Source organism: Molossus molossus, unplaced genomic scaffold, assembly GCF_014108415.1.
Source record: "Molossus molossus isolate mMolMol1 unplaced genomic scaffold, mMolMol1.p scaffold_m16_p_12, whole genome shotgun sequence".
In the NCBI taxonomy this organism is placed as follows: Eukaryota; Metazoa; Chordata; class Mammalia; order Chiroptera; family Molossidae; genus Molossus; species Molossus molossus.
Window position 1 is genome coordinate 65,038,688 of NW_023425347.1, and position 20,685 is coordinate 65,059,372.

At 42.6% G+C, this 20,685-nt stretch overlaps 1 protein-coding gene across 2 annotated transcripts in view; it reads right to left on the minus strand.

The window, feature by feature from the left end:
* Positions 1–17,752, minus strand: part of SCP2 (sterol carrier protein 2) — a 102,296-nt gene extending 84,544 nt beyond the window's left edge. For both annotated transcript variants that reach the window (XM_036256878.1, XM_036256877.1), the window contains exons 1-2: positions 17,535–17,752; positions 873–930 (exon numbers count right to left, since the gene is read on the minus strand). In XM_036256878.1, coding sequence (XP_036112771.1) covers positions 873–930; positions 17,535–17,606 — 130 coding nt within the window. In that variant the 5' untranslated portion in view covers positions 17,607–17,752. The remainder of the gene's footprint in view (positions 1–872; positions 931–17,534) is intronic.
* Positions 17,753–20,685: the final 2,933 nt, after the last annotated feature.

Genomic DNA, 20,685 nt, shown 5'->3' on the forward strand with positions numbered 1-20,685 from the left:
TTAAGAGAGAACAATAGAATTCAGATCCATAGTTCAGCCAGCGGCAGCCTGGCCCAAGCACGTACCTCTGAAGAATGCCCAGAAAACATAACCTGTGGACCCTTCTCTCTTTGAGTTCCACCTTACTAGTATACACCCAAGTTCTTTGCTTAATACTCACTAGAATAAACAATAACAAACTGCATCACTCCATTTAGTCACACAATAGCCTAGTGATAGAAAAAACAATTCTCTGGGCTGGCTCAGTCAAGTGAAGAGAAGAAAGCCACCATACAGGTATTTAATAAATTTTTCTTTTTATCTTCACCCGAGGACATTTTTGCATTTATCTTCAGATAGAGCAAGAGGGAGAGAGGGGGGAAGAGAGAGAGAGAAACATCGATGTGAGAGAAACATCAAGTGCTTGCCACCCACATGACCCCAAACGGGGCCGGGGACAAACTGCAACTAAGGTACATGTCCTTAGTGGGAACCGAACCCAGGACTCTCTGGTCCTCAGGCCGATGCTCTAACCACTGAGCCAAACTGGCCAAGGCTATTTAATACATTTTTAATGTGATTATCCCTTTTCTAGGAAAGGAAGACACTAATTTTGTGATAGCTCCAAGAATCAAATTATCCCCTTTAATGATCCTAACTTTCTCTCCCACAGGGGCCTTTGTTGTCCCAACAAACAGCTGGATAGCACATAAAATCACTGGCCACTGTCTGTTCTGGCTATCTAGCCAAGCTCTTTTCCCTTTCTCCTTTCTAGTGAACCACAGGCAATTGCTTGTATAGGTTCTTCTCCCATGACCAGGCTTCCTTATATAGTTGTAAGGCTGCTCCACAATCAAAACAGATCACATGATAAATTAAATGTTCTATATTACCTGCCTCTTTTGCCAAGTCAGGGTAGTCTCTTGAATTCTCAGTTTCAGGCTTCGTGAACTGGAAATACAGAAGGAGATAATAAATAGAAACAAGTTTAGTTAGATTTTCTCACAACTCAAGCATCACAGAAGTTCATTCATTCAAATAAAAACATATTAAATACCTAGCATGTTCCTGGATTCTGATAATAAATAATATACAGTCTTTATCCTCAGGGAGCTTCCCCTCCAGTTAAAAATAGGAAATTACACTATAGTGTAATAACTACAGAATGATTTGAGAGAGACAACTACCCAGCCTCAGAGGGAGGACTAGAAAGGCTTCCCAGAGGAACTGGCATTTAAATTAAGTCTTTAAGGGTAAGAGCCAAGTGAGTGAAAAGGAAATCCTAAAACAAAGGCCTAGAAGTGAGAGAATGTGACTCAATCCAGGCACTCCAAACAATTTTCATATTGCAGAGGTCAAAGCACAAGATGGGAAGCGACAAGTGATAGGGACAGAAATGTGACTTAGGACCAAATGATAACTACTAATATTTACTGGGAACTTACCGTGTTACGAAGTGTACTAAGCATTTTACATGTATAATTCATTTAATCCTCACAACAACACTAAGAGATAGATACTATTATTATCACCATTTTACCATAAAAAAAACCAGAGCACAGAGACATTAAGTAACTTGCCCAAGGACACATAGTAGTGGGGTTGAAACTTCAACAGTCTGGCTCTAGAGTCAACTCATAAGGGATGTTATAGGCCCTCCTCTGATGTCTGGGTTTTATCCTAAAGACAACAGATTATTTTAAAAAGAGATTGGAGTCCAACTGGTGTGGCTCGGTGGTTGAGTGTCGGCCCATGCACCAAGAGGTCGCTGGTCTGATTCCCAGTGAGGACACATGCCCATGCCCAGGTTGCAGGCCCGATCCCCTGTGGGGAGCATGCTGGAGGTGGCCAATAGATGTTCTCTCTCATCGATGTTTCTGTCTCTCTCTTCCTCTCCCTTCCTCTCTCCCTAAAAATTAATGAAGAAAAAATTTTTTGAAAAAAAATAAAAATAAAAAGAGATTAGAATAAAACTACTACACACCTATTAGAATGGCCAAAATCCAAACACTGACAACACACAAAACTGACACGGATGTGGAGCAAGAGGAAATCTCATTCATCACTGGTGGGATGCAAAATGATACAGCTATTTTGGAAAATAGTTTGGCAGTTTCTTACAGAACTAAACATTCTCTTACCATACAATCCAACAATTGTGCTCCTTGGTATTTACCCAAATGAGCTGAAAACTTATGTCCACTCAAAAACTTATGTCCTGCACATGGATGTTTATAGTAGCTTTATAACTGCCCAAACTTGGAAGCAACCAACAGGTGAATGGATAAATAAACTATAGCACATTCAGACAATGGCATATTATTCAGCACTAAAATACCATGAGCTATCAACCTACAAAAAGACATGGAGGAACTTTAAATGCATATTACTAAGTAAAGAAGCTAATCCAAAAAGGCTACATACTGTATGATTCTAACTATATGACATTCTGAAAAAGACAAAACTATGAAAACAGTAAAAAGACCTGTGGTTGCCAGGGGTTGAGGGGAGGCAGGGAAGACCGGGCAGAGTACAGAGGATTTTTAGGGCAGTGAAACTATTCTGTATGATACTATAATGGATACATGTCATCATTCATTTGTCCAAACTCACAGAATGTACACCAAGAGTGAACCCTGATGTAAACTAGGGATTTTGAGTGATAATGATGTGTCAATGTAGGTTTATCGGCTGTAACACAGGTACCACTCTGATGGTACTGATAGTGGGTGAGGCTGTGCATGTGAGGGGGCAGGGAGTATATGGGAACTCTGTACATTTTTTGCTCAATCTTTCTGTGAACTTAAAACTTCTTTGAAAAATGAAGTCCTATTTTTTTTTTTTTTTTTTTTTTTTTTTTTTTTTTTTTTTTTATCCTCACCCGAGGACATTTCTTCCATTTTTTGTTCAGACAGAGTGTGGGAGGGAGAGAGAGAGAGAGAGAAACATCGACGTGAAAGGGACACGTCGAGTGGTTGCCACCCACACGACCCAACCAGGGCCAGGGACAAACTGCAACCGAGGTACGTGCCCTTAGCGGGAACCGAACCCGGGTCTCTCAGGACCGCAGGCCGACGCTCTAACTGCTGAGCCAAACCGGCCAGGGCGAAGTCCTATTTTTTTTAAAAAGAGCCCTGGCTGGTTTGGCTCAGTGGTTGGAGCATCGGTCTGCAGTCCAGAGAGACCCGGGTCCGGTTCCCGCTAAGGGCGCGTACCTCATTTGCAGTTTGTCCCCGGCCCTGGTTGGTTGTGCGGGTGGCAGCCGCTCGATGTGACCCTTTCTCGTTGATATTTCTCTCTCTCTCTCTCTCTTCCTCCCTCCCCTTCCCACTCTATCTGAACAAAAAATGGAAAAATCTCCTCAGGTGAGGATAAAAAAAAAAAAGGAGACTGGCATATGAAGACTTGTGTATTTCAGATTATTCTAAATACAATGTGAAGAAATAATAAAGGGAGCAAGGCTAGAGGCAGTGAGACCGAATGTCATGATTCTGAAATATTGAGAGTTGACTAACATAGCAACACAGAGGATATAAAGAAGATAGCCTTGAGAAACATAAAGTAAAATCAACCAAACTTGATGACTGATTAGATAAGTGGAGTGGTTTTGCAGGTCAGTGCTTGTGATAAAGAAAGATGACTTTCACAATGTTTTTACTGCAAACTACAATAAGATACATATAACACAACCCAGCATACACATATAGTCCTCCCTTGGTACCCACAGGGGTTTGATTCCAGAACCCCCACACAGATAACCAGAATCCACAGATGCTCAAGTCACTTACATTAAATAGTGTTGTATTTGCATATTACCTACCCATATCTTCCTGCATACTTTAAATCATCTCTAGGTTACTTATAATACCTAATACAATATAAATATTATATAAATAGTTGTTATGCTATATTGTTTAGGGAATAATGGCAAGAAAGAAAGTTTGTACATGCCCAGTACAGACATACCCACTGCAACTATCATAGGCCTAACTACAAAGTACACATCAACTACAACATTTTGGGGAAAATATTTTTTTTATTAATTTATTTTTGTTACAGATGTTTCTCCCCCCCCCCACTGACACCCTCCTTCCCATCTGCCCTCACCCCCAACCCATGCCCAGCATTGTTGTCTATATCCATGGTTATGCATACATGCATATAAGTTCTGTGGTTTATCTCTTTGGGGGGAAAATATATATATATATATATATATTTTTTTTTTTAATCCTCACCCAAGGACATTTTTTCCATTTTTTGTTCAGATAGAGTGGGAGGGAGAGAGAGGAAGAGAGATAGAGAGAGAAACATCGATGTAAAAGGGACACATTGAGTGGCTGCCACCCGCATGACCCAACCAGGGCTGGGACAAAGTGCAACCAAAGTACGTGCCCTTAGCGGGAACCAAACCCGGGTCTCTCTGGACCGCAGGCCGATGCTCTAATCACCGAGCCAAACCAGCCAGGGCTAGCTATATATATATATATATATTTTTTTTTTATCCTCACTCGAGGACGTTTTCACTTTTTTGTTCAGATAGAGCAGGAGGGAGAGAGAGGAAGAGAGAGAGAAACATCGACGTGAAAGGGACATATTGAGTGGCTGCCACCCACATGACCCAACCAGGGCCGGGGACAAACTGCAACCGAGGTACATGCCCTTAGAAGGAACCGAACCCGGGTCTCTCTGGACCACAGGCCAACACTCTATCCGCTGAGTCAAACCAGCCAGGGCTCTTTTTACTTTTTTTAATACTAGAGGTAACTTTCTAAATTGATTTCATGACCCCTAATGGGTCACAAAACCCAATTTGAAACACTGTATAGATACTTAAATGCCACACTTCATTGTGGTGCCAAAATGCATCTGTTAAACTGAAACAAACCAAAATATCTAGCATTTATTCCTGTCTCTGACCCATCCCAATTCTTCCTAATCCCTAAATTAGGGAATCCTTCATAATTCCCTAATTCAGCATCCAAAAACTGTCTATTCTCCTACTTATTATTCAGTTCACTAGTCAAAATTAAAGCATTTATAGGCCACGTACTACAAAGAATACTGTGCTAGGATCTAATAATACGTATCCATTAAAGATTAAATTACCAGCCATGTAGTGAAATAACATCATATTCCCATTTCTTACTGAAATCAAGGCAATTTTTAAAAAAGTAGTCAGGCATCCCAGCTGGTGTGGCTCAGTGGACTGAGCATCATCCCATGGACTGGGAGGTCCAGGTTCGATTCCCTGTCAGGGCACATGCCCAAGTTGCAGGCTCGATACCCAGTGTGAGGCATGGAGGAGGCAGCCAACTGATGTTTCTCTCTCACATTGATGTTTCTATCTCTTTCTCCCTTCTTCTCTCTCTAAAAAATCAATTTAAATAAAACATATTAACTAAAAAGTTAAGCAAATAAACACATACAACATTACTTCTTCAAAATGTAAAGCATGTTTAGGTGGAAACTACCAATGTCAATTAACAGTAAACTGGATAAATTGTGGTGTGTTCACACAGTGGATGTTATGTTACATCAATGAGAATAAACAATCTAAAACTTCTCAGAAAATTATGGATGAATCTCACAAACATAAAGTTGAACAAAAAATGTCAATTAAGCTATGGGATTAAAGGTCAGAAGTCAGGCCCTGGCCGGTTTTGCTCAGTGGTTAGAGCATCAGCCTGCGGTCCTGAGAGACCCGGGTTCGGTTCCTGCTAAGGGCATGTACCTTGGTTGCAGTTTGTCCCCAGCCCTGGTTGGTCGTGTGGGTGGCAGCCACTCGATGTGTCCCTTTCACATCGATGTTTCTCTCTCTCTCTCTCTCTCTCTCCCTCTCTCTCCATCCCACTCTACCTGAACAAAAAAATGTCCTCGGGTGAGGATAAAAATAAATAAAAAAATAAAAATAAAGGTCAGAAGTCAGGATAACGGCAAATCTTTTTAGGCAAGGAGTCAGTGACTGAATGAAGGCACAAGGGGAATTTCTGAGGTGCTGGTAATATTATATACATATTATATTTATATATATTAAATATATATTTCATTTTTTAAAGCAAAGAAATCTAAAAAACAGTATCACAAGGCTTATAATAAAAATAGCAATCCTGGCCCTGGCTGGTTTGGCTCAGCGGTTAGAGCGTCAACCTGTGGACCAATGAGTCTCATGCTCTATTCTATTCCTGTCAAAGGCACATACCTCAGTTGCGATTCATCCCCAGCCCTGATCTGGTCGTGTGTGAGGGAGTGGTTGATGTGTATCTCTCACATTGATGTTTCTCTCTCTCCTTCTCTTTCTCTCTCTCTCCCTCCCCCCACTCTATCTGATGATGAATGGAAAAATATCTTCTGGTAAGGATTAAAAAAACAAATAAACCAAAAAAAAAACACACAGCACTCCTGTTTCATTACTCCCCACCCACTGGTCTTACTTGCTCCCAAAATATTCACTTTCAATTGTTTTAGATATTTCTTCTTTTATAAACTGCCATGTTTCTAAAAACCCTTATACTATCACCTCTTTATCAATTTAAGAAATTATATGAGCCCGGCTGGTGTGGCTCAGTGGTTGAGCATAGACCCATGCACCAAGAGTTTGCTGGTTCAATACCTGGTCAGGGCACATGCCCAGATTGTGGACCAGATCCCCGGTGGGGCACGCAGGAGGTGGCCAATCAATGTTCTCTCTCATCAATGTTTCTATCTCTCTCTCCCTCCCTCTCCCTTCCTCTCTCTCTAAAATCAATAAAGAGCCCTGGCCGGTTTGGCTCAGCGGTTAGAGCATTGGCCTGCGGTCTGGAGATACCCGGGTTCGGTTTCCGCTAAGGGCACGTACCTCGGTTGCGGTTTGTCCCCAGGCCCTGATTGGGTCGTGTGGGCAGCCACTCGATGTGTCCCTTTCATGTCGATGTTTCTCTCTCTCTCTCTCTCTCCCTCCCACTCTATCTGAACAAAATATCAAAAAATGTCCTCGGGTGAGGATTAAAAAAAAAAAGAAATTATATAATGATACCCACTAAGGGCCAATAAGGACTGGTCTCTTAGGCCACTTCACATATACATTTATATTCCCCTCATCCTTCTTACAGAGTTGAATCACAATTTTTTATTAAACCAGTATTCAGTGTTATTAAGTAAATACTTCCTACTACTAAACCAAGTCAGGCGCTATGATTATATTTCCTCTACTGAACAATTTTTTTTTTCTGGAGTTATTGCCTCATTTTTTAAAGTTTTAACCTTTTTATTACAAATACCAGAGATACAGAAAACCACAAGCATACATACCCAAAGAAATGTGTGTGTGCGTATGTGTATGTGTATAGCATGTGTATTCTGATGAATTACTTTAAACACTCTTGTAACCATTGACAAAGATTCTCTCCCTCATCAAAATCTAGTCAGAATCACTGGGGGAAAAAAGGAGAATCATTTGTAACAAAAATTAATCAATAAAAAAAAAAAAAAAAAAAATCTAGTCAGGCTCCTCTACTCTCTACTATGCCTCACATTAACCTATAAAGACTTAATTAACATAGTTCTAACAGCTCAAGGCCACATCCCCAGAACAACCCTAGCCCCAATTAAAGTACCTGGCTGAGAAAACTCAAGGCTGCCAAAAGTACTGTCTGTTCCAGCCAACACCTGTGGGAGGGTAGGAGCCTAAGGTTGCATAAGTGTTTGCAAATCTATTTGGATTTCATGTGGACTACTAGTCCCCCCTCCTTCCCACCTTTTGTAAGTTTTCACTTTCCTGACACGACTGAGCCCCCACTCACCATTCTATCCCCTCATTTGCCCTTTATTTTTTTGTTTATTTTTTTATCCTTACCAGAGGACATTTTTCCATTTTTGTTCAGTTAGAATGGGAGAGAGAAGAACATTGACATGAAAGGGACAGATCGAGTGGCTGCCTCCTGTTGTAGCTCACTGTCCTTAGAATCCAACTTGTCTTTAAGCAGCCCTAATTAACAACCTCAGAGACAGCAAGATGAACAATGGGGAATGTTATAGAGGGCTTTAGCCCCATAAAAATTAACCAGAGTTTGACCTTCACTGGGAATTTGAAAAGCAACATCCTTCAGGAAAAGGGAGGACAGAAATGGCCCCAAGGCCAGAGTGTCCTGCATGCTCTGTAAAGAAACTGATAGGGAGAAACTGAAGCTCCCTTTACCCCATAAAACTGTAACTGTTAAACATGTGTGTATTGCACCTGACTGACCGCTGATATCCGTTTCGAATTTGTTAGTTTTTAAAACTTGGATAATGGAATGAATAGCAGGATAGATGTATGCTGACCCAGTTTACCCAGTTCCCTTTCGCCTCAGCTCCCTCCCACCTCCGTTCCCTCCTGCTTATCGCTAACTGCCTCCGCTTCTGTACAAGCAGCTTGCTTGCTCTGCTAAACTCTTGAATGACCCCTGCCCTATATAAGCAACCCTCCCCCTGAGCTTGGGGCTGCAGTTCTCCTCTGTGTAGGTTGGCTGCAGTCCCTGTGCAGGTAATAAAACATCCCCAAAAACTGAAAAATTGAGTCTGAGTGTGGTCGATCTCCTGGGTTACAACATTTGGAGGCCCCAGCGAGATCAGCCACGAGGTCCCCCTTTTCCGTGGGGTATACCTCCTCAGACTATGTGGAGGGCTGCCTCCTCGCCCTCCGCACCTACATTCGTTCTGGCTTTCGATTCGGCTAATTCGGACTAAGACTTCAGCCTCGAGGATCTGGGTAAGGGATTTCCCCTTCCATCTGTTTTCTGTTTGGTAGCTCCGGAGCGTTCTGGGATTGTTGCGGGCGGGACGCCACTCAACCGCACTTCCCCCTCAGGGTCGGGACGCCGACTCCTGACCTGGGAAACCGGTGGGTTTCCATCTGTTCTGAAATTGGTACCAATCTGTTTTAATCTGGCACTTTCGGGTGCATCTGGCACTTTCGGGTGCGGAAAACCGGTGGGTTTCCATCTGGCACTTTCGGGTGCGTCTGGCACTTTCGGGTGCAGGAAACAGGTGGGTTTCCATCTGGCACTTTCGGGTGCGTCTGGCACTTTCGGGTGCAGGAAACCGGTGGGTTTCCATCTGGCACTTTCGGGTGCGTCTGGCACTTTCAGGTGCAGGAAACCGGTGGGTTTCCATCTGGCACTTTTGGGTGCATCTGTTCTGAAATTAGTATTTTGTGTTTTGACCGCGGTTGTCTGTCTATTTGTGTTCCGTGTTCTCTGCTGCTCTGTTTTGCTTTCAGTAGGATGGGACGAGGACCATCAACGCCCCCGTACCCCCCTTGAATGCATTTTTGCTAACTTTTCTGACTTTTCCAGGAGATCCCAAGGCTACAGAACACTAGCCGATCCTGGGGTCCTCCGGACCCTCTGTGAATTGGAGTGGCCAACATTCTGAGTTAATTAGCCATCTGAAGGGTCTTTTGACTTGAGTCTTTTGTCTGCTGTGAGGTCCGTTATGTACGGGGTTCCCCACCCTGATCAAAGGTATACATTAATATTTGGATTAGAAATGTCAGTGTCCGGAGGTTCAAATGAAAGGAAAAAAGTTTTGTTAACAATGCCTCCGCCTGTCCTGAAGGACAGTTAACTCCTCCCAGCCCCCGAAGAAATTCTATCCCATCCTTCAGGACCCCCTTGAGGTATACTAAAATGTCAATTAAACTGAGTTTGCCTACTTTGGGTTCTTATTACAGAAAAGCTAGAAGATGAATTTAGATCTGTTAATGATCTATTGATTAAAAAATGTCTATTGAAAATATGAATATATTTGCTAATCAGAGGAATGTTAATTACTTGTACTTGTCAAAAAAAAAGAAAAAAATATTCAACGTTTCTAAAAGTTAAAAGTTCAGATTAGGTTAAAAAGAAATTATATAGTTTTAATAAAAGAAAATATAAGATATAGAAATATATATATATTTTTTAAATTGTTCTAAAACTGGTTATTTCTGACTGGATAAAAAGGTTTATGAAAGTTAAAAATTTGTTAAGAGAAATCTTAGAAAGAAATTATAAATAAAATAAATTAATATAGAATTTATTTGGTTCTTTTTCAGCCTGTTAAAAGGGGAAAACATTTTTTCCCAATATTTGCCTGGAAAGCAAAAGTTATATATATGTTATTGAAATGGTTTTATGTTATGTTAATCAAGTACTTGATTCCTTAAAGAGCCATTTTTTTTAAATCATAAGAACTGAAGTTTCACCTACCTATGTTTATGTTTAACATTTGTCATTGTCACTTTAAATAAATAAATAATTGAATACTATTTAATTATAATAATAATACTATATAATCTTTTGGTCAAATATGTTTGACAACTTTTCCAGGATTCGAATTTTAAGAAACTTTTTCTTGACCTGGAACTAGTTTTAAGTCATTCCAATAAGACCTGGAATTCCTCAAAGATTTATGTTCTCTCCTTATAAAAGGAAATCAAATCAGTGCAGATGGCTTAACACAGTCTGTTTCCTCACTGAAATATAGATAAGAGGACAACACACTCCAAATGCAAGAGCATACATACTACTAAGAGTGATTATTTGTTCACTTAGCAGATGCACAGATGCCTCTTATATGTGGGTCTCTGCTAACGCTGTGGGTTATGCAAACAGTCCTCACTTTAAAGGGGCTTATAATATATTTTGTAAAGACATGCTTGAATTATTTAAAGAAAGAACATAATTAAGCCCCAGAGGCCTAAAGATCAGGCTCTTTTTAGTTTAACTAAAAAAGTTTTTTCTTTCATAGTGCAATAATGTACTCACATATAAATAGAAAATATAAATAAATAAATCTGAGCTATAGTTACTATAGCATGAATAAAATGATATCTCTAATGTACTTGGGTCTCCACCTGAGAAGGGCTTTATGAAAAGAAAATTATAAAAATAATAAAGATTTAGCCCTGGCCGGTTTGGCTCAGCGGTTAGAGCGTCGGTCTGCGGTCTAGAGAGACTCGGGTTCAGTTCCCGCTAAGGGCACGTACTTCGGTTGCAGCTTGTCCCCGGCCCTGGTTGGTCGTGCAGGTGGCAGCCACTCGATGTGTCCCTTTCGCATCGATGTTTCTCCCTCTCTCTCTCTTCCTCTCTCTCCCTCCCACTCTATCTGAACAAAAAATGGAAAAATGTCCTCGGGTGAGGATTAAAAAAAAAAAATAATAATAATAATAATAATAAAGATTTAAGATTTATGAATGATGGAAAATAAAAATTGACATAGGGGAATAAAAAAGATGATAATTCTTTGCCGCTTTCTCCTGCCTTGTCGGCAGGGCAGGCTTCTCTCAGAACCTCAGTTGCTGTGTCCCCTGTGTATAGGGGGACCCAATGTCTGAATGGATACAGATGTGTTCGGATGTACTAGCTTCTTTATGATGAGGTCTCAATGCCTCTCTGCAAGGCTTAATAATATTCTCACAGGCAAACTGTTTAACCATTGAAATGCCAGCCCGGGCTGCTCGTCCACAGAGGGTTTGACAGCAACTAGTTTCCAACAGGCTTCTCTGAACTTTAGGGATCCCAGACATGGATACGAAATTCTCTTAGAGAGTTAAAAAAAAAAAAAAACACTCTGCCCCGTGTAAACAATGTTAAGACATTGCTCCCCTTTCCTGTGTCCTTTTGTAAACCTGGGGTCAGAGGAAATGTTCCCATTCCTCTGCCCACAGTAGGACCCAAATACTGTCGGGGGAAGGGCTTCCTTAGAACACTTTTCACGCCCTGGCCGGTTTGGCTCAGCGGTTAGAGCGTCGGCCTGCGGTCCAGAGAGACCCGGGTTCGGTTCCCGCTAAGGGCACGTACTTCAGTTGCAGTTTGTCCCCGGCCCTGGTTGGTCGTGCGGTGGCAGCCACTCGATGTGTCCCTTTCACATCGATGTTTCTCTCTCTCTATCTCTTCCTCTCTCTCTCCCTCCCACTCTATCTGTACAAAAAATGGAAAAATGTCCTCAGGTGAGGATAAAAAAAAAAAAAAAAAGAACACTTTTCACTATGTTCCCCTGTTAGGCCTATTGGCCCAATTGGCTGAATTAGCAAAGGTAGTAATAGCAGCCTTAAGAGAAACAGGGCACATAGAATAGGGTCACCCTAGGAAGGGAAATATAAAGAAGCGTCAGGACCACAGGCCTAGGTCCCAGTTAGGAATAGAAAAGACAAAGACAAAGTCAGATATAGAAAAACAAAATAAAAAGCCATCCTTAATTTAGGAAAATGACAGGGCTAGGGCTCCTTCCAACTGAGCCCTCTGGAACCCAGAATAATACTAAATAATAGGGGATAAACTAGTTAGTTTCCTAATAGACACTGGTGCAGCAAACTCAGTCTTGACCAAGCCAATGGGGCCCTAACCTATCCCTGGACTTCAAAGAGGACTATAGACCTTGGGAAAATACTATAACTCATTTGTTTCTGTTCCTGCCGGAGTGCCCATACCCCCTACTCGGACGTGATCTCCTCCAGAGATCATTTAATTGCTGGCCACTACCACTCCAGGCCAGCCCCCGCATCAAGTTCACCAAGACGTTGGCCATCAATCCTGCCAGCCTGCCTCCAGATGATGACCCGGAGTAACCTCTGCAGGACGGCCTGGAGGCAATCGACACTGCAGCCGGCCGCCCAGACCTCAGGGATGACCCACTGCCATCATCAGATAAGGTATTGTTCACGGATGGGAGCAACTATGTCCAGGAAGATATCAGGTATGCCGGGGCAGCAATAGTAACTCTGGACCATGTCATTAAATAGGGGAACTTCAGCCCAATGGGCTGAACTCATAGCCCTAATCCAGGCTCTCTGATGAGACAAGGGGAAACCATGCTGCAAATAAGGAAGATCAACATGTGGCCCTAAAACCAGTGGGGAACCTCTCCAGATATCAGTTACCACACCAAACCCAAGTTCACCTCTGACTCCTACTTACACTGGGTCAGAAAATGACTTAACTGAGCAGAAACAAGTCATAAAGAAAATCAACGAATAATAGACACTGCCTGCTGGGAGATTGTTGGTCCCAGAGGCTCTAGGTTGGACTTTAGTCAACCAGCTGCACCAGCCTACCCTCTTAGGTTACACCAAGCTTACTGAACTCCTGGGAGGCAGATAATGTCCAATAAGGTCACAGGGAAAAGGAAAAGATAGAAGGAAGCAGGAATATATAGGTCTAAATAGGGAGGAAAAGAAAAAGGCTAGGGGATATGCAGACAGCAGATAGATTAAACAAGGTCTCAGGTTCATGTCAGGGGAGGGACTAGAAAAGTCACAGAGAATCTATGTAAGTTGAAGAAGGATTATGCAGAGAAAATAAAAAGATAGGAAGAAGAAAGATAGGGGCATACATATTACAGGAAGACAGGACAGTAGAGGAATACTCAGGAAGGGAAGAAGATAAGACACTGAGAGGGGAGAACTTGCCCCTAGTAATAGAATAATAGTCTAGGATGCAATAAAGGGAGTAACAGGTTTAGGCTACTCCTGACCCTTAGATCAGACAATGACCCCGCCTTGATAGCAAAGATATCACAGGATATCTCTAAGGGATTAAATATAAATTAGAAGCTCCATTGTGCTTACCGCCCACAGAGTTCCAGGCAGGTAGGGCGCATGAACAGGACATTAAAGGAAACCTTAACCAAATTTACTTTAGAAACCGGTGAAAACTGGACCACTCTGCTCCCCTCGGCCTCTTACAGTTCTTACAGGCCCTGCAGTCTGCCCAGAAGGCCATCCATAAACACATCTGCGATGCCCTGCCTGTGCCCACCTCAGACTCTGTGTACCCTTTCCAGCCAGGGACTCAATGCAAATAAAGAAATTCACCATCCAAGGACTAACTCTGGTCTGGAAGGGACCATACACTGTCATCCTGCCTTCACCAACGGCTATCAAGGTCAATGGCATCCCGGTCTAGCTGCATCATTCCTGGTTGAAGGCAAAAAAAGCAGAATAAACAGTGCAGACCTCTCCAGATCCCTTAAAAATGAGACTCTTACGTTTATCGGGACTCTAATTTTTCTAATTATAACTGTACAGGGGAATCTTTATAGATCTAGACCCCAGTAGAACTGGGTACTTAAAAATAAAATATTGGAAAAAATCTTAAGAAATGTCAACCACAAGAGGGTCTATGTGCAGCCTTAGGCGAAACCTGCTATTTCTATGCCAACCATTCAGGTATAATCAGACAGAGCATCCAAATTCTAAGACAAAAAACCTAAGAGAAGGAGAACAGGTCTCCCATAATTAATATGAAAACTTATTTAATTAGTCACCATAGCTAACGTCCCTGATTTCAGCTATAGCAGGGCCCCTACTGTTATTATTAATCGGAATGACTTATAAACCCATCCTAATTAATAGACTCCTAGCCTTCATCAGAGAGAGAGTCTAATCAGTAAAACTTAGGGTCTTAGCACAATCCTACTAGAGATTGTCTCCCCATGACGATTGTGAATCAATGGTTTGATCCACTCACAAGAAAAGGGGGGAATGTTGTAGCTCACTGTTCTTAGAATCCAACTTGTCTTTAAACTGCCCTAATTAACAACCTCAGAGACAGCAAGATGAACAATGGGGAATGTTATAGAGGGCTTTAGCCCCATAAAAATTAACCAGAGTTTGACCTTCACTGGGAATTTGAAAAGCAACATCCTTCAGGAAAAGGGAGGACAGAAATGGCCCCAAAGCCAGAGTGTCCTGCATGCTCTGTAAAGAAACTGATAGGGAGAAACTGAAGCTCCCTTTACTCCATAAAACTGTAACTGTTAAACATGTGTGTATTGCACCTGACTGACCGCTGATATCCGTTTCGAATTTGTTAGTTTTTAAAACTTGGATAATGGAATGAATAGCAGGATAGATGTATGCTGACCCAGTTTACCCAGTTCCCTTTCGCCTCAGCTCCCTCCCACCTCCGTTCCCTCCTGCTTATCGCTAACTGCCTCCGCTTCTGTACAAGCAGCTTGCTTGCTCTGCTAAACTCTTGAATGACCCCTGCCCTATATAAGCAACCCTCCCCCTGAGCTTGGGGCTGCAGTTCTCCTCTGTGTAGGTTGGCTGCAGTCCCTGCGCAGGTAATAAAACATCCCCAAAAACTGAAAAATTGAGTCTGAGCGTGGTCGATCTCCTGGGTTACAACACCTCCCACACAACCCCAACCAGGGTCGGGGACAAATCACAACCGAGGTACGTGCCCTTGACCGGAATCAAACCCGCGACTCATTGGTCTGCAGGCCGATGCGATGCTCTAACCGCTGAGCCAAACCTGCCAGGGCCTCATTTGCCCTTTAAAACACTCAGTCACCTCTATATAAATCAAAGTTAAGTTCAACTTATATTGGACTCTTTCCCTTTGCAATAGTATATTACTGATTAAAATGTCCTAATAGTTTACCTAGTGCTCACTTTTATCTTTAACATCACCATTCAGACCAAAAAACTGAACTTTGCCTGCCACTCCAGAAACTCCCCTAGGCACTCTGTCCCAATCTCAATCCCCACACCACCCCCAAAATAATTACTAGCCAGATTTTTTAAAATTAATCTTAGAGGGAAAGGAGTAAGGGAGAGAGGGAGGGAGGGAGGGAAGGAAGGAAGGAGAGAGAGACAGATAGACAGAGAGAGAAACATTGATTTGTTCCACTTAGTTATGCATTCATTGGTTGAATCTTGTATGTGCCCTGACCGGGGTTCAAACCCACAACCTTGGTGTATCAAGATGACGCTCTAACCAACTGAGCTAGCTGGCCATGGCAGCACTATTTACAATAGCTAAGATCTGGAAACAACCCAAGAGTCCATCAGTAGACGAATGGATAAAAAAGTTGTGGTGCATGTACACAATGGAGTACTATGCAGCTGTAAGAAAGAAAGATCTCTTATCCTTTGAGACAATATGGAGAGACCTGGAAAGCATTATCCTAAGTGAAACAAGCCAAGCAGAAAAAGACAAATACCACATGATCTCACTTATTTGTGGAATATAATGAATATAACAGTCTGAGGAATAGGGTAGACCCAGAGACGTGGAAGTAGGGTACAGACTGACAACCCTTGGAAGAGGGGGTGGTGGGGGGAGGGAGGAGATAAACCACAGAACTTAATATACATGTACACATAACCAATGGACATGGACAACAAAGCCGGGGTCGGGGTGGGAGGGATGGGGAGGAGGGTGTCAATGGGGTAAAAAAGGAGAAACAGCTGTAACAAAAAAATAAATAAATAAATAAAAATACACATACCGCATAAAGTTATTGGGAGAATTAAATGAGATTATGAATGTTAAGTGCTTGGCACAGTGCCTGGAACATAGTAAATTCAAAAAATGAAAGCTGTTGTTACTATTATTTATTTTCCACCATCATGGAGTTGGGCATCTAGTATAGTAGATCTTCAATATCTATTTTCAGAATAAAATATGTTCTTAAAAAAAAAAAAAAAGACTGTAGGAGCCTCTGGCCTCCTAAGTGCCAAGCTTGAGAAACAAACAGGTTGGAAGATCCAGAAAACTCTTGTGCTAAGACGCTGAGCACTGCTAATATTCTCCTTCTCATCCACACTTCAAAATGTTCCTGAGAAGGAATGGGGAGGGGGGTACAGCAATCCCCTCTTATCATTGGAGGATTTGTTCCAAGACCCCCTGTGGATCTCTGAAACCACAAATAGTATTTAGCCCTAAATATACTTGTTTTTTTCCTTATACATACATATCTATGATAAAGTTTAATTTACAAATTAGGCACAATAATAATAAAATAAAAAATTGTAACAATATACTGTAATACAAGTTATGTGAATGTGGTGTCTTGCTCATAACTGAGATGGCTGCTAGGTGCATGGCTGCTAAGTAATTAGGTGGGTAGTGCATACAGGGCGTGTACAGCATGGATAACTGGACAAAGGGATGACGGACATACCAGGCTGGATGGAGTGGGATGCTAAGAGGTTTCATCATGCCGCTTAGAACAATGTACAATTTAAAATTTATGCATTGTGCATTTTTGGAACCTTCCACTTAATATTTTCTAGTGGTTGACTGCAAGTAACTGACACTGTGGATAAGTGGGGGCTACCGTATTCCTAGGAGTGCAAAGCGGTGACATTCACCACCTGCTTCCCCTTTGGGAGTGAGGTGGACCTTGCCTCCTTTGAAGGTCCCCTCAGAGTCAAAGGATATGTGGACTGCAGATTATCTTGCTGTGTTCTTCTCAAACTGACGCCAGGAAGAAATGGAATGAGGAAGAGGAAACTGCCGCCTGAAAAACCTGGAGGCACTACAATCCCTCAGAGGCACCTACATTACAACCCACCCGAGTTGCCACTCTGATCCCCAAAGGCCAATATCCGCGGGCGGTGGGTTGGAAGGCGCCCTCCAGGTTGGAAGGACCGACCACCGCCAGTGTAAGGCCCTGACCCTGGCCCGCGCCTCCCCGCGCCCGTCCCTGGTAACCTCGGGACTCCGCTGCCCTCACCCGGACACAGCTGCCCTCACCCGGACACAGCTGCCCACACCCGGACACAGCGGAGCAGTGAGCCTGCCTTTGGGGAACCGCTGCTCGGTTACCTTGGTCATCCCAACCCCCACCACGAACACCCGGCGGCCCAGGAGCCGATTCTGCGAGGGGGTTGGAGTCATGGCTTCAACTGTGCGGAGCAGGTCGCAGGCCGACGCAGCGGACGCAGTGCAACGGAGAGGGGTGCTGCCAGAAGGAATCCACAGGGGAACTCCAGCTCACTCAGGGTTGGGGACAGACGAGGGCGGAAGGCTGTGAGAGGGTGGAAGGGGCGGGACAGGGGCGCCTGCGCCTGCGAGGACGCGCGGGGTTGCGCGCGCAGGTTTGAGGGTGGGGAGTGTTATGTAATTCTTTTCTTTCTTTCTTTCTTTCTTTCTTTCTTTCTTTCTTTCTTTCTTTCTTTCTTCTTTCTTTCTTTCTTTCTTTCTTTCTTTCTTTCTTCTTTCTTTCTTTCTTTCTTCTCTTTCTCTCTTCTCTCTTCTCTCTTTCTCTTTCTCTCTTTCTCTTCTCTCTCTCTTCTTTCTTTCTCTTCTTTCTCTTCTTTCTTTCTTTCTTCTTTCTTTCTTCTCTCTCTCTCTCTCTCTCTCTCTTCTTTCCTTCTTTCCTTCTCTCTTCCTCTCTTCTCTGAGAATACATTTATTTATTTTTTATATTTTTTCTTTATTGATTTTAGGGAGAGGGAGAGAGAGAGACAAAAACATCCATGAGAGAGAACACTGATTGGCCGCTTCCTGCATGCCCCCGACTGGGAATTGGGCCTACAACCTGAGCATGTGCTCTGACCAGGACCTCTTGGTGCATGGGTGGATACTCAACCAGTGAGCCACACTGGCCAGGCTCTGAGAATACATTTATTAAAGGTAGGGAGGTGGCCACTTGATGTGTCCCTTTCACATTGATGTTTCTCTCTCTCTCTCTCTGTCTCTTCCTCTCTCTTCCTCCCACTCTATCTGAACAAGAATGGGAAAATGTCCCTGGGTGAGGATAAAGTAAAGTAAAGTAATAAAATAAAATAAAATAAAGCTAGGGACAGTGAAACAAGGCAGGGCTTAGGATAGAAGCAACAGGAGAGAGCCTAGGCGAGGCTGCTTTGGCTCACTGGAAAGTCAGAGGAAAGGGGGCTTTAAAGGCAGGTTCAGGGGGTTAGCCCTAAAGAGCTAATGCTGCCCATTGTTCCCCTGGTTGCAAGTCTCATGGGAACCCTTAGAGTTTAGGAAATGCATGTCTGAGAGGGAAGGCATGAGCATGCTCCTGGGAAGCAGAGCACTGCTATGTAGCTTTTTGTAGATAGATATGCTCAATGTTATGTCATTTTTTAAATGTCATTTCATTTCATTCTGGAATTGTCTACCTTCATGGACTTCACTGCTTCACCTCCCATATACACCTCAACTCATCTCAGTTTTATGCTCAGTAATTGGACTGCAAAAATATTTGTGCCCTGGTCAGGTAGATCAGTTGGTTAGAGCATCTACCTGATATGCCAAGGTTGTGGGTTCAATCCCCAGTCAGGGCATATGCAAGAAGCAACCAATGAATGCATAAATAAGTGGAACAACAAATCAATGTGTCCCCCCCGCCTTGTCTTTAAAATCAATTTTAAAAATTAAAAAAATATATTTGTGACTGTGAATTCCTAGTGTGGATGAAAATGAGGCCACACACTAAAACTGTGACAAGTTCAGGGGAGGCCTGCATGGCAGGCCTTATAAACTCAGGAAACCAAAAGTAACCACATGAGATGGTCTGAACACAGAAATTCCTAAAAGCTAGTCAATATACAGGCTGGATCAGTTAAGGTAAAGATTGACCTTTGTCCAGGAAGATACCAGCCTAGGACAAGACTACCTGCCATGATTCACCTCTTTTTCCCCACCTACCTCTCCTCTGATAACCATCAGTTTGTTTTCTGTATCTATGAGTTTGTTTCTGTTTTATTCTGTTTGTTCATTTCTTTTTTTAGATTCTACATATAAGTGAAATCATATGGTATTTGTCTTTCTATCTAATTTATTTCACTTACCACAATACTCTCTAGGTCCATCTACGTTGTCACAAATGGCAAGATTTTATTCTTTTTATGGCTAAGTAATATTCCATTGTATATATTTACCACATCTTTATCCATTCATCTATTGATGGACACCTAAGTTGCTTTTATACCTTAGCTTTTGTAAACAATGCTGCAATTAACATAGGTATACTAGACAGCACTTTAGCCTTGGGGACTTTTTATTTATTTATTTATTTTTTTCTTTATTGATTTTAGAGAGAGAGGAAGGGAGAGGAAAAGAAAGATAGAACCATCGATGAGACAGAACACTGATTGGCTACCTCCTGCATGCCCCCCACTGGGGATTGGGCCCACAACCTGGGTGTGTGCCCTGACTGGGAAGCAAACTGGCGACCTCTTGGTGCATGAGTCAAGTCTGAACCACTGAGCCGCACTGGCCTGGCTTAGGGACATTTTTAAACAGTGAAATCACCAACAAAAAGGACAAAATGCAAAAAATGTAGAACAAAATAGATCATGATAGGGACACTGGTTTACAGCATGAAAGCTGAAACAAGAAGGTACTGCATGGTCTTGTTCTACCTCACCTGCGAACAGGCACATGGCACCACTCAAAACTGTTGCCATCTCAAGAGCATTTTGAGTATTGATTTTGGGGTTACAAGTAAATTTTTGTGAGTAGACAGATTTGCAATCAGAATCAGCAAATAAAAAGCATCAAATATACATAACAAATTAAGGGGCTAAAGCCTTTGTTTCTGTCACCTCTTTAATCCTAAAAAAACGAGGCATGAGAATGAATTTCAGATAGGTTAAAAAGGTCACAGAACTAGTGACTGAACTTTAGTTTTTCCTGCGTTTTAGACATATATGTCATGAAATCCCTCCCAACCTGGGCCTTTTAGCACTGACTCTTCTAAACTACCACCATAAACAGGATACAGAACAATTCTAACAATCCAAAAATTTTCCCCAGGCTACACTTTTGTGAAACCGGTTTCTGGCCAATCCCTGCTCTCAATCTCAGACCCTGCTCAAGACCACATTCCTTATGGCAGAGGACCTAAACCGGAATGGCTGATACCAGGTTGAAAAGCTTTTTATCCAGCGGCTGAGTTCGACTGGGTCGCCAACAGATTGTGAACTCCCGCCCCTGCCCAAATAGTTCAGTTCAGGCCGGTCGTTCC